This window comes from Carassius carassius, chromosome 39 (genome assembly GCF_963082965.1).
Source record: "Carassius carassius chromosome 39, fCarCar2.1, whole genome shotgun sequence".
Classification (NCBI taxonomy): domain Eukaryota; kingdom Metazoa; phylum Chordata; class Actinopteri; order Cypriniformes; family Cyprinidae; genus Carassius; species Carassius carassius.
In genome coordinates this window covers 17,925,149-17,937,462 of record NC_081793.1, presented here as the reverse complement: position 1 = coordinate 17,937,462, position 12,314 = coordinate 17,925,149, and the positions used below count along the sequence as shown (strand labels likewise).

General features: G+C 37.1%; 1 protein-coding gene across 3 annotated transcripts in view; it reads left to right on the top strand.

The window, feature by feature from the left end:
- LOC132121520 (zinc finger E-box-binding homeobox 1-like) overlaps window positions 1–12,314 on the top strand; it is a 56,122-nt gene that overhangs the window by 34,053 nt on the left and 9,755 nt on the right. For all 3 annotated transcript variants that reach the window (XM_059531004.1, XM_059531003.1, XM_059531005.1), the window contains one exon: window positions 7,198–7,365. In XM_059531004.1, coding sequence (XP_059386987.1) covers window positions 7,198–7,365 — 168 coding nt within the window. The remainder of the gene's footprint in view (window positions 1–7,197; window positions 7,366–12,314) is intronic.

The following is a 12,314-nucleotide window of genomic DNA, read 5'->3' as shown; positions in this document are numbered from 1 at the left end:
TGACAAACTGAGACAGCGTGCTTTGTTATCATAGCGCAGGTATGACCACACTCTCTGACCTTATTTAGAAGAACCCAGTTGTTCTGAGCAAGATTAGCTCAAAATACACTCACATAGTCTCATGTGAAGGCCGGACATGCGTCATGTGTGGTCAGATGTAAGATCTCTGTCACCCTTGCTCAGACACACACACATATTCCTCGCTGTTCATTCCTTCTCTTAGCACATCAGTGTTAACACTCATAAGAACCTGCAGTCAAGCTAAGTGTACATTCCCAGTGTGTTTGTGGTTGACGTGCTTTTCTTCAGTGAATAGAGGAGACAGCCTGCTGTGACTAATTAGCTTCTTAGCATTGGCTGGATGTACTTGTGAAGTGACGCTCTTAGCAGGGCAAGTGGCGCCACCGCCATCTATGACACCCAGAGGGCAGGAAGTGGGAGGAAAACCACGGGACAGCAAGGTAAAGGAGATGTACGAACGTAAATATTAAGTAAATACCGTATAGTTGTAATCCAGCATGTCGGGGCTCTGGCCTTTAGGTGCGCACATGTTCAAGATATGTTGAGCCACGGTGCTCTTGCAGGAAACAGGTTCGAATATATACTTGATCTTCCATAGGTTTTTCAGATGTCAGTATAACAGTCAGTATTAGACATTTACTTTTAGACTCCTGTTTCAGCTTGTTTTTAGATTTTGATTACTTTTCCTGTCTTTTACTTTTTTGACTTTTCCGGACATGTTCAAATCTTGATGTTTAAATGTTTGAAATTTAAGAATTTGTGACTTTTGTAAACTAAAATAATTATTATAATTATTGAATTATATAATAATTACTGTATTTTGCAGTACAGTTATAAATTACAACAGTAATATGTTTTAATCTTAATTTTTATTAAAGTGTTAAAGCAAAAACAATAATAATTATTATTATTATTAACATATAATCATATTTTAAACAAATAATGCAATATATGACAATAACAATATTACATAGAATAGAATAACACAAAATTATTATTATTATTATTATTATTATTATTATTATTATTAGAGGTTTGTGTCCATTTTAAAGTCCAGGTACAAAGGAAAAATAAAACACTTTTCAAATAAAACTAACTATCGGCTTATTGGTATCGGCTGGAATTTGACTGCCAGCACGTCACTCACTAGTTTTCCCATCTCTTGTCATCTCTGACATCAGGAACATCACATGAAGGCTAAATGCTTTGCAAACAGGACCATGCTGTGTTCCATCTGCCTCTGTTGCCTCGGTGACGTGTGCTTGGGAACAGGTTGCCCCCTACAGCCCATAGCAGAGCGTGCAGCCCAAAGCCCAGCCTCTGAAAACAGAAACATAATGATACGGGCCGCATGTGGAATCCGAGTCTTTCGCATGTGTGTGGTGACAGGCTTTTGTTTGATGTAATGGCTCTGTCTTGTTGTGGTTAGTGTATGTGTGAGAGAAAAGAATGCTGGGTGGGGATGTGGTTTGAAGCACCGTGTGTGTGTGTGTGTGTTTGCCAGTGAAAAAAAAGTTTGTACGTGATAAAGAATTGCCATTCAGTCAAAGCATCTATGGTCCAGAAGGCTTTACTTGGTTTTTCCAGTTCTGCGTTGTTATTTTTCAGTTTTTTGAACACCTCTAGCTCAAGATTAGAGCAGAAGTTTGTGTTTGTGTGTATTGAAGCTTCGATTTATATATAGCTAAGTTCTAGCGTAGGGTGCGTCTACATTCCTCCAACGCTGTCTCGTGTGTTATACATCGAACCATCACAAATCCAGCTATGCGTTTTATAATTATGAGAGCTGCTATAGTTACAAACTTTACAGTTATTGACAGGAACATTCATCGGGATCAATTCACTTGACAGGTTTGATTTCCCATCATCATCTCTATTGGTACTTGTATTACAAAATGGCTTGTAGAGGGCTAACTAGATTCTCGCTATGCTTAGCTGTTGCTTAAGTTTTATGGGTAGTTTTAGTGAGTTGCAGTGAGGTTCTAGTCAGGTGCTCGGATATTCTAGGCGGCTCCAGACAAAAATTGCATGTCAAGGCATGTGGTATTTATTGTCTACAATAATTTTGTAATTGTTGTTTAAACAATGTGTGAGTGACATTATCAAGTATGTAACTGACTTTGCAAAAAAGCAAACAAAACGTTAATTATCGGTTTTGAAAATCTATCTCTATCTTAGAGTTTTGTTCAAATAGCTCTACTCACTAAGTCTAACACTAGTATAAGCAACAGTAACAGTGACGGCTGCACCACTAATTAGTCTTTGCAGCTGAAAAGCAACAGTGCAGTATGTGCCTGTTGTAATGAAGGTTAAAAAAAAGCTGACACAGCGATCTGTCGTTATGGTTCGAGCCACTCAAGGGAGAGTGTTATGATTGGACATTCCACCCATAGCTTCTCTCATAGGGTTGGAGGAGCGAACTAGAAGCACTCTCACTCCTGGACGAACAAACGAACGAAAAACCTAACCATCCATTCATACTGTAACCTCCTCCTAAAACAAACACCCATTCTCTCGCCGCAAAGATAGCTTTGGAAAAAAAATATGTACCTAAGACCTAAAGACAACAGTGTTTGCAATGGAAACCCAATTACAGGCCACCTCGTGTTGTCATGTGTTGATTCAGGCAGACTTACAGATATAGGACCTGCTACTTTCCGTACAAAGGTGAAAAAAAAACAGCAATGCAGAGCTCGAGACTCTGGGAGGTAAACGTGGCTGTCGCCGTGAAGAGGAAAGCATGCTGTAATTTACTGCTCTTGTGCCCCCCTCAAGATCCCTTCATTGGTGATAAATCCCATGAACAGAATCCTGAGCGAGGTATCAGTGTGCCCCAGCGATTATTTTCTTACACCACAGGCCACAGTGATTAATATGTTCTGCAGAGAGTGTTCCAGAAGAGACGCTCCTGGAAGATTTAACACACTGTTTGTTCTTTTTGTACATTTGATTCTTACTGGCTAATTCTGTGTATCTTCTTAAAATCGCAAACTATGCAAAGGTCAGAAGATTTATGTTTTTAATGCATTCATGTTGTCAGTACATTAGTAGCGATGCACAATATATCAGTACGATATGTGTTATTTAATCGGTATATTAGGTTCTTATAGGATATTTATAATGTTTAAAGGTTAGGGGATGGTACGATTTTTTTCTGCAAGTTTGCATTTATTTGATCAAAAATACAGTAAAAGCTGCTGTATTACTGTATATTTCCAATTGTAATGTATTTTTTTAAAATGTAATTTATTCTTGTTTTATCTTTTAACATTGTAAATTTGATTATCATTATACTCATTTCCCGTATTTTTACATTTAGATTACATTTGTACTTATCTTATGCTTCCTACAGTTAATAACTGTAATATGTAATCCTTTTTTTGAATGTATATCTATTTTAATGCTGATTATTATTTTTTTTGACACCTAAATTCACTTGTAGCATTTAAAATGATTTTATTTTGGTGTTAGATTTTTATAAATTTGTTTGGACAATATAGTAGCAAATTTTAATATCCGTACAATGCTATATTTTGTTGTTAATTTTGATCCAGTAACATGTCCTACTTCTCTAAATCACATCGTGCCTGTTCTTAAATAACCTCTACATAGAGATTGAGAGGGCAAGTAGCAGATGAGAATGTTCTTAGTGGCAAAGACTCATGGGAAACCTGCAGCTCACCTTCCTAAATGACAAATCAATAACTCTAGTCTGCCTCAGAGTCTCATGTGTCTTTTATCTGAGCTGGAGTTTAGATGGATGAAGGCTCAATTTATTATTTAAAGGCTCCATATTTTTGATGTACTGTACTGCTAACAAGCGGTTGAGCTCTGCCCAGATGAGGCGCAACGTAAATGTGTACTTGTTTAGTGATTGCTTTTAGAGGCATTTATCGGTGTGCCTCGACAGATGTCACTGCAATGCCCTAGGGGGTGTTAAGGGGTTTCAATTGTGTTTGCTTTAAATAGAAACTTCTGAGAGTCACCTGGAGTTCTGGGAATTCAGCCTTTATCATACAGGTATTACAGAGCAGCAGATCAGAGGCCAGTTTTTGCCCAGTCAACATATCACTTCACTGGGTTCATTGTAAAATCCATAGATGAGGCATAGCTGGAAAACTGATTGACTAGTAGGAATGTAGACTCATTAGGCTAATGGTTTCATTGGCTGACTTGACATATTCATAGTGCTGTGCATGCCGACCACACATGCAAAGATCAAGCCTTTATATAACTGAGTAATAGTAGAGCCTTGCCTAGTGTTTAGCATGCATGCTAAAAATACAGTGAGCTGTAGTTCAGTATGCCTTTCCCCATCATTTCCTGTTCTTTCGGTTTAGGAAAGAAGCCCCTATTCCAGTCTTCAGTGTCACATGATCCTTCAGCAATCATTGTAATATGCTGATTTTGTGCTCCAGAAACATGTTTTTTTTTTTCATTATTATCAATGTTAAAAATAGTTGTGCTGCTTAATATTTTTTATTTTTTTAGAAATGATCAAATTATTTCTCAGGACTCTTTGATAACTTTAAGTTTTGAGCAGTTTAATGCATTATTGCTAAATAAATGTATTGATATGCATTTCTTTAAAAAAAATTAAAAAAGTCCTCCTGACTGCAAACTTTTGAAATGTAGTGTATACTGTGTGAGAAAGAAAGTGATATTTTAAAGTCAAAATGTGGTTTCCTGTTTATTAAATTGGCTTTTTTATTGTCATTAGACTAAATAAATCCAAACAAATCATTAAAATATGATCCAGAAAATGTATACTTTTCATTTAATGTATTAAATATGTAAGTTCTGTTTAAAAACAAATCCATGCAAATTTATTGGTATATTGCTTTTCACAAGAAATATTGTTCTAAAGCAGCTTTACAAAGTAAAGCAGAAATTCATAGGAGAAATTATTAAATAAGAAAATAATTTTTCACAAAAAAAACAGATTTTTATTTTATTTTTAATTTCTGACCAGATAATACCTATAAGGGACCGAAAAATTATTTAAAGTATAAGTAATCTTTATTTTATTGGTTTAATTTTTTTCTGAGCTCTGACTTTTCTATTTTGAGGCACAGATATTTAATATTTCATGCCATCTTGTATGCATTTTTATTTAGTAGAGTTTGTTCTTCCCTGTAAGTTTTAGCTTACAGCTCCAGCATGATGTGAGCTATTCCTTTCTTGGTAAAGCGTTTATTTAGTCACTTTTCCTGTGTGTACCTCCCGAAGGCTGTAATGAAATCTCTCATGTGGAACGGCGGAACAAGGCTCGTGGCTGTTTGTCATGGATCATTCACAGTGAGCTCACACACTCTCCGCTGTCCCTTTACTTCTTACTTCTGCTGACTACTAGCCACACCGTTTGCTTTCCTTGGCTGAACAGCCTGATGGGATTGGTAGCATCTCCTTCACAGTACATCAAATTGACTGTTGTGGTGATCCATGCATCAGGTTTGATAGAACTTGTGACTAGTGAGCGATGTATCTATCTATATGATTGTACGACTTTTTTTTCAACCACCGCTACATTGAGACTCTACTTTCAGGTACGTAATATAGACATACCACAGGTATTTGCTGTGATCCATGACCTTAAAACCAAAGATGGAGCATGAGATAGAGTGAAAGAAAGAGGTTAAGAGGTTTGTACATGCACAGAACAGGTGGAGAATGAAAGCACAGGCCAGAGAAATAAAAGAAGATTGAGAGTGTGAAAGCGAGAGAGAGAGAGAGAGAGAGAGAGAGAGAGTTGGTTAAAGTGTGCAACAAAAAGCACAAAATCAGCTGAATGTAAATGTGCCAGATAAGCCCATGAAGAGAAGTGTGTGTGTGTGTGTGTGTGTGTGTGTGTGTGTGTGTGTGTGTGAGAATCTACAGCCAGCCCCTCTGCTGACTTTGCTCCTCTTAAAGGAAAATTGATTTGGCCAGAGAGAGAGAGAGAGGTACTAAGATGAGTGGAAAAGAAGAATGACAGAGATTGAGAACAGCAAAAGGAATGGAGAGAGAAGAGGAGGAGGAAAGTTTTTCGCCACACCTATTCCTTTCCCTGCAAAAAAATCAAATAAAAATACACACATGCTATGTACGGTCAACAAGGATTCACACATATTACGATAACAATCACTACCAGTCCCTTGCATCATATTCATTGTGTGATGTGTGTATGTGTGAATGCCTGTATTAATAAAAAGGCCTTCACTTTTCTCCAAACTTGTAAAACTTTCTTCTGTGGAATATATTTTGAAGATATTTTCAAATAATACAGATCCCTCAGGTGGCCACAAACTCTTCAATCCGAGACGTAAAGGAAAAGTACTGGATGTTTCCTGTTGCTAGGTTTGAAAAGTCTCTCTTTCCGCTGAATTTATAAATCTAAGCGTTCAACTTCTGCTTGATTTATGCCTGCTCCATTAGAGGCCTTGTCCTTGCCGGCACTTACCTTTAACAATGAGAACGTGTTAGGTGAGCTTACCACGCCGTCATCCTCTGTTTTAATAATAGAATGCCAAATCACACTTAGCCTAGCATGCAAACACACACACACACATTACTAATTAAGGCCGTCTCTGGCCTGTTACAGAAAGTCAATGGTGTTTTAGCTCGATCTCTCCTTCTATTTCCTGTGCTGCTGAAATTGAGGTCAAGCTGTACCTCCTCTTTGTCAAAAAAGTTAAAAAGCATTTAATCATTACAAATGCACACCTATAAGAAGATGTGTTTGTAGAATTATACTGTAATATCTCATGATTACAGCAGCTTGATCGTCATTACATGTTAGTAATGCACCGTCTGACTGTGTCCACACTGGACCGTGTGGCCAAAAATGGTTTCAACATGAGCCCTTCTATAATTTATCCATTCAATTTCAAGTGATCTTTGTCTTGTTTCATTGGCTCAATGAAAAACGCAGGAGCTGCTCCACTATTATTTGGCATTTCATTGAATTATTCCCTTAAGACCACTTCATCTCTCTACATCTCTTCAGTCATCTCTCCTGCTTTAACAATTGGTTTCATCTGAGCTGCTGTGTCTCTCTTTAATCTTGAAGTCATTTTCTCCAGCAGCGTCTTTCCAAATTTCAAAGGTTTCATCAAGCCTTCTGCGGTTTGCAAGCACTTGCAGGCTCCACATGTTAGCATTTTCTTTAAGTGTTGTGTTTTCTCTGTGTCTCTGCAGTGAGTAACTACAGTCATGTGCTGGAGGGCCAGTCAGACTCAGATGATGAAGATAAGCTTCACATCGTGGAGGAGGAAGGGAGTCTCTTGGACGGGGCTGACTGTGACAGTGTGGCCCCTGATGATGACCCTAATGGGACCGTCGACCCTGACGGTAGATGGGACGATGGTAAGTCTGCCCCATTGTCATATATCATTGGCAAGAAAGCTCTGTTTATCAGTTTCACCTGATCCTGATCAGACTAGTTTCTCAGGGATTGTTTGCATAAGAAACATTATGTGTTCAGAAACAGCTACGGTAGATAGAACAGAATGAAGGTGTCTCAAGGTGCATATTTTAAAAGTTAGACTTTTTTTTAATTGACACGTTGTCTTAAAAAGGCAAGCCTGTGGCAGGATGCTCCAAAAACAGTGCGAGAAGTGACGCAACAGCCTAAGACGTCTGTCTGAATGTGTGTGGCTGTGACTGTGATGCTTTAAAGGGGATGAATTTAAAGATGCAACTTCTGTAAACAGGAGGGGAAAGACTTCTGTCTTCTGCAAAGACTCATTAAAAATGAAAATCAAAAGGGATTGTAAAGGCATTTATAATGTTACAAGAGATTTAATGAAATAAATGCTTTTGAACTTTAATTTCATTAAGAATCTATGCATCACTGTCTCCACAAAAATATTAAACAACAATTTATAACATTGATGATAATTAGAAATAATTGTTGAGCACCAAATCTGCATATTAGAATGATTTCTGAAGACTCTGAATATTGGACTGCTGGAAATTCAGCTTTGTCATCACCGGAATAAATTATATATACATATAAAAAAAAAAATATATATATATATATATATATATATTAAAAGTTAAAAAGAATTAGAAAATAAGTTATTTTAAATTGTAATACTATTATACATGTATCTTGATCAAATAAATGGAGCACTGGTTAACATAAAATATTTCTTCCAAAAACATCTAAAATTCATAAAACAGTAATAAAACAGTAGTGCAAAAATAAAAGAAATTGAGTAAAAGAAAAAAATCTAAATGCTGTGTATTCAAACTTGTGGAAAACCTTTAAATTAAAAGAAATAAAAAAACTAACCCCTTTATCATATTAAGGAATTGTGTCAAATAAACTAGGTGACTTTACAAAAAACATCTAATCAACCATCATCAACACTATAATACTGGGAGGTTTTATGTTATTTTAAGGGAACGTGAAGTGTAATCTCTTTTACAGACACTAATTGACACCATTCCTTTGCTGCCTTTCAAGCTAAGGTATTTCCTTCAGAAAATACATACTTTCATGGCTCCATCTGGATAATAAGCCATGATAAAGGGTGACTGGGATACAATAGATCTCTTTTGCTTTCGACGAAAGGCAGTTCTCCTGTTCCTGGGCTAATATATATTGCCTGCAGTGTGGGGATTGTTAATGCTGGAAGAGATGAACACAAAGTCTGTTGTGTGTGAGCTACCAGGGTGCTATTGTGCATTAAGCTTTGTGTTGCGGGATGCAGGCATCATGGCAGGTAATATACCACCACTATAACCACAGCAACTGCCCCAGAAATTCATAGTCCTCTGTCATTTTAATTTCTGCCAGTATTCATTCATTCATTCATTCCTCTCTCCCGGCTTCTCTGTCAGTTCTCTGCAGGATAGAGCTTCAGTGAAGAAGAAAGTCATTGTTTTTGGCAGAGCTCTCCAAACATTAAATACTTCACAGAAACCCGAGTTAAGAGAGAGGGACTACACACACGCTCTGTCTCTCTTTCTCTCTCATACATTTCTTTTTTTAACTCCATACCACCTTCATCTCTTTGTAGTCTTTCTTTGTCTGCCTGTTGCGGCTTTGTTGTAGCTTTGAATGAATTGTGGTTGTGAGTCTCTAATGTTTTCCCAGAATTCTTCCTTTTAACATGTTACAGCACAGGATCCAAGCACCTGTTGCACCTTTTCTTCTTGATTTCATTGCTTTTCCCTCTCCATTGGAGCAAGAGGCCCATATATACGAGCCATTACGAGGTGTGTCACATAGAGAAATTGTCTGCCGAGATGTAATGTGCATTGTTCGCTGTTCTCAGATGTCGTGTTTGAGTTATATACACTTCTCTGTTCAAGCTTCCCATCATTCATAGAGCTCAGGGCTGTAAAGCAGCCACTAGCCATAATGGTTCAGCGCTATCAGTAAAACTCTCACTCTCCATTTCTGGCTACCCCACACCTTTCATTATTTTCTTTTCTCTTTCTTTTTATCTTGGCAGCAATCTCTTTTAGAGTACCACCTCACTTAGAGACCGTATGTCTGTCTCTCTGTCCGTGTTTGTTTTAAGGCTACAATTCTTGTGCACCCCTCTACCTCAACCTCAACCTCTGCTTTTACTTTCCTCCATCCAAGATATTTTTCTATGCTTCTTTCTTCACGATCAGATTACTGGCCGCTCGCTCACTGTCAGCTCACATGTTCTCTGAGATGAAAACGCTCCTCTTGCAGTCATTAATGGGGTAAATATTCTATAAACCAATACATGATTACTGTGGTATGGATAGTGATGCCGCATAGCCAATTCAATATGTCATGCCACTCTATTTCCCTGTAATTTAACCACACGCTTCTGGAACAGGCATTAGTAATAAGCCATTTATGTAATGTGGTGAGCAGAGGCACCTAGCATAATGGAACAAGAAATATGGCGGGTGGGCTTACCTTATTTTTTACTTTTAGGGAGATTTATGTTTGGATAGGGAGATTCTATATTTGACTTTTAGGTTTTAATAAGCAAAACGGTTAGCCAATCATAGCAGTGGGCATTTACTTGCAAGTCTTAAATGTGCCCCGCCTATTAAAAACAGACTGTTCTGCAGAAAGGCTCAAAAACAGGATAGAAAATGGATTATTACTAAGTTATTATGTTGTATGTGCACCATCAGAGAACATTATAAAAAAAATTTAAAAAATGCTTGACTCCTAATGGAAATCTCACCAGAACTTTAATCAGGAAAAGTGAAACTGATGAATTCTGGGAAATGTAGTGCTGGCTGAGGGTTTAAAATTAAAGTTTCTAGAGGTCCAGTCTCTTTATTTCCTTCCCAACAGCGGTTTGGACAATATATATATTTCTATCATGAGAACTCTAGGAAGATTTTAGCATGGTAGTGGATATGACAATGTTAATGTATTCTTCTGTTGGTTATTGCTGTATCTGTGGATTATTGCTGCTGCTGATGCTGCTGCAAGCAAGTACAGGAACTAATGCAAATACATAAGCCGATATGGTGCTGTGAGTATTTAAAACATATTGCTGCTGCACAAACAGCATATAAAATAACCCATAGCAGATCTATACAGGTGGAGCTGGGGTTTCAGAGGAAAGCTAATCAGCCATTTAAATGTAAAGCGTTATACATTTCCATCTGGGAACCAATAGTGCTTTGTAAAAGAGAAAGAGAAAACCAAGCAGTCAAGATAATAAAAAAAAAGAGAAGATATTGGTTCCTCAGAGCCAAAAGGCAGGGGCATCTGAGATTTTTTTCTTTTTATGAAAAAAATTAATTAATTAAATAAAATGTCATCAGTTGAGCTGACCTCAATAAAATATGAATATAAAATGATAAGAGCAGATGTTCTATAAAGCAATAATTATTTTTACATTTAGATACATGTAAGGCAGAAGTTTTCCTCTCGAACCATTTTTATATTTCGCTTAAAACAAGTATCTACTAAAATAAATAAACGTGTACAAGTACATGATAATCAAAATGCTCTCATCATAAACAGAAAACAAATAAACGGAGCAATTCCAAGAGGGTCCTCGCACCACTGGTGCTCGGGCCCTAACTAGTAATTTCAAAGTTTGCCGTTTTTTAAATGTTTGTTTTAAAATGCTCTTAAAATTAATGCTAAATGTAGATGGAATGGTCTCATCACAAACCTTGTTTGAACGATGAGATATAAGAGTGTTGTCTGTTCAAACCAGTATCTGATACAGGCTATATTTAAAGGATCATGATTAGCAACCTCACAGAAAAATCTGAATTGGTTCACATTCAGCCTCAGTGATAGTGCTATAGTCAACCGTATCGGTTTTATTAGTGGGTTTAATGGATACTATACATTTAGTGGAACTATACAGTACCTGACAAGATATTATGTGCATACGTCTTCGTTTTCTCTACTTAATCATCTGTGTTAAAGTAAATATGTAAACTGGCTGAGATTTACTTTCATGTGACCCAGTTCTAACATGCTAACTAGTGCGTCATCCCCAAATCAAACCAAGCCCGTCACATAACACTCTTACACTTCATCAGACCTTCACCCTTAATGTGTTTAACAAGTTCAGGATGTCATACATGATCATATACATGCATATACATGTGTTAGCTATTTAACTGAGCTTAGACAACAAGAAGTATCTTAATTATCTTTAAAGAAAGTTGAAGCTTGTTGTACAATCACAAGACTATCTGTCTGCCTCTGTCAAACGATTTTTGGACGAAGAGTGGATATTGTTTCGCACAAGATGTCATGGGACTTTAATAATGAGGTGTAATAAAATGTTTCTTAGAAACGTTGTAGTGTAGATCAGAGTGTAGAATGAGGAAGGATACACTCTCATCCAGCCCCACTAACATTCATGTGTCTATCTTTGGCTCACGTATAATGTGAGATTGTCACAGTTACAGCTGTGTTGTGATGTCTTAACAACAGCGTGCTGTGATGGCTGTGTAGTGCAGGGCAAAGCTTGGAGCAAGAGCTCTGGTAATCATCTGTTCCTTCACTAGCTGAACATCTCACACCCAGATTTCAACACAATTTAAACCACACAGGAACGTTTGGGAGGGACCTACTGAAACATTTGCCATTTAAATCACTGAAGATCATGATATCCGGTTGTTTTAGTGAAGTAGATCTTTTTCTGTGAGTTTATGTTCTTTTCTGTCTGTAAATGGCAAGAACGTAGTTATGTAAATGAATCAGTGAAATAAGTCTTCTGTTACTCTTATTCTTGTACATGCTTACATGATGACAGTGTTACGCTGGTCAGCAAAATTACTGACAAAAATGTTTGTTGACCAGATTTAAATCAACATACATATGATCTTTTTATCAT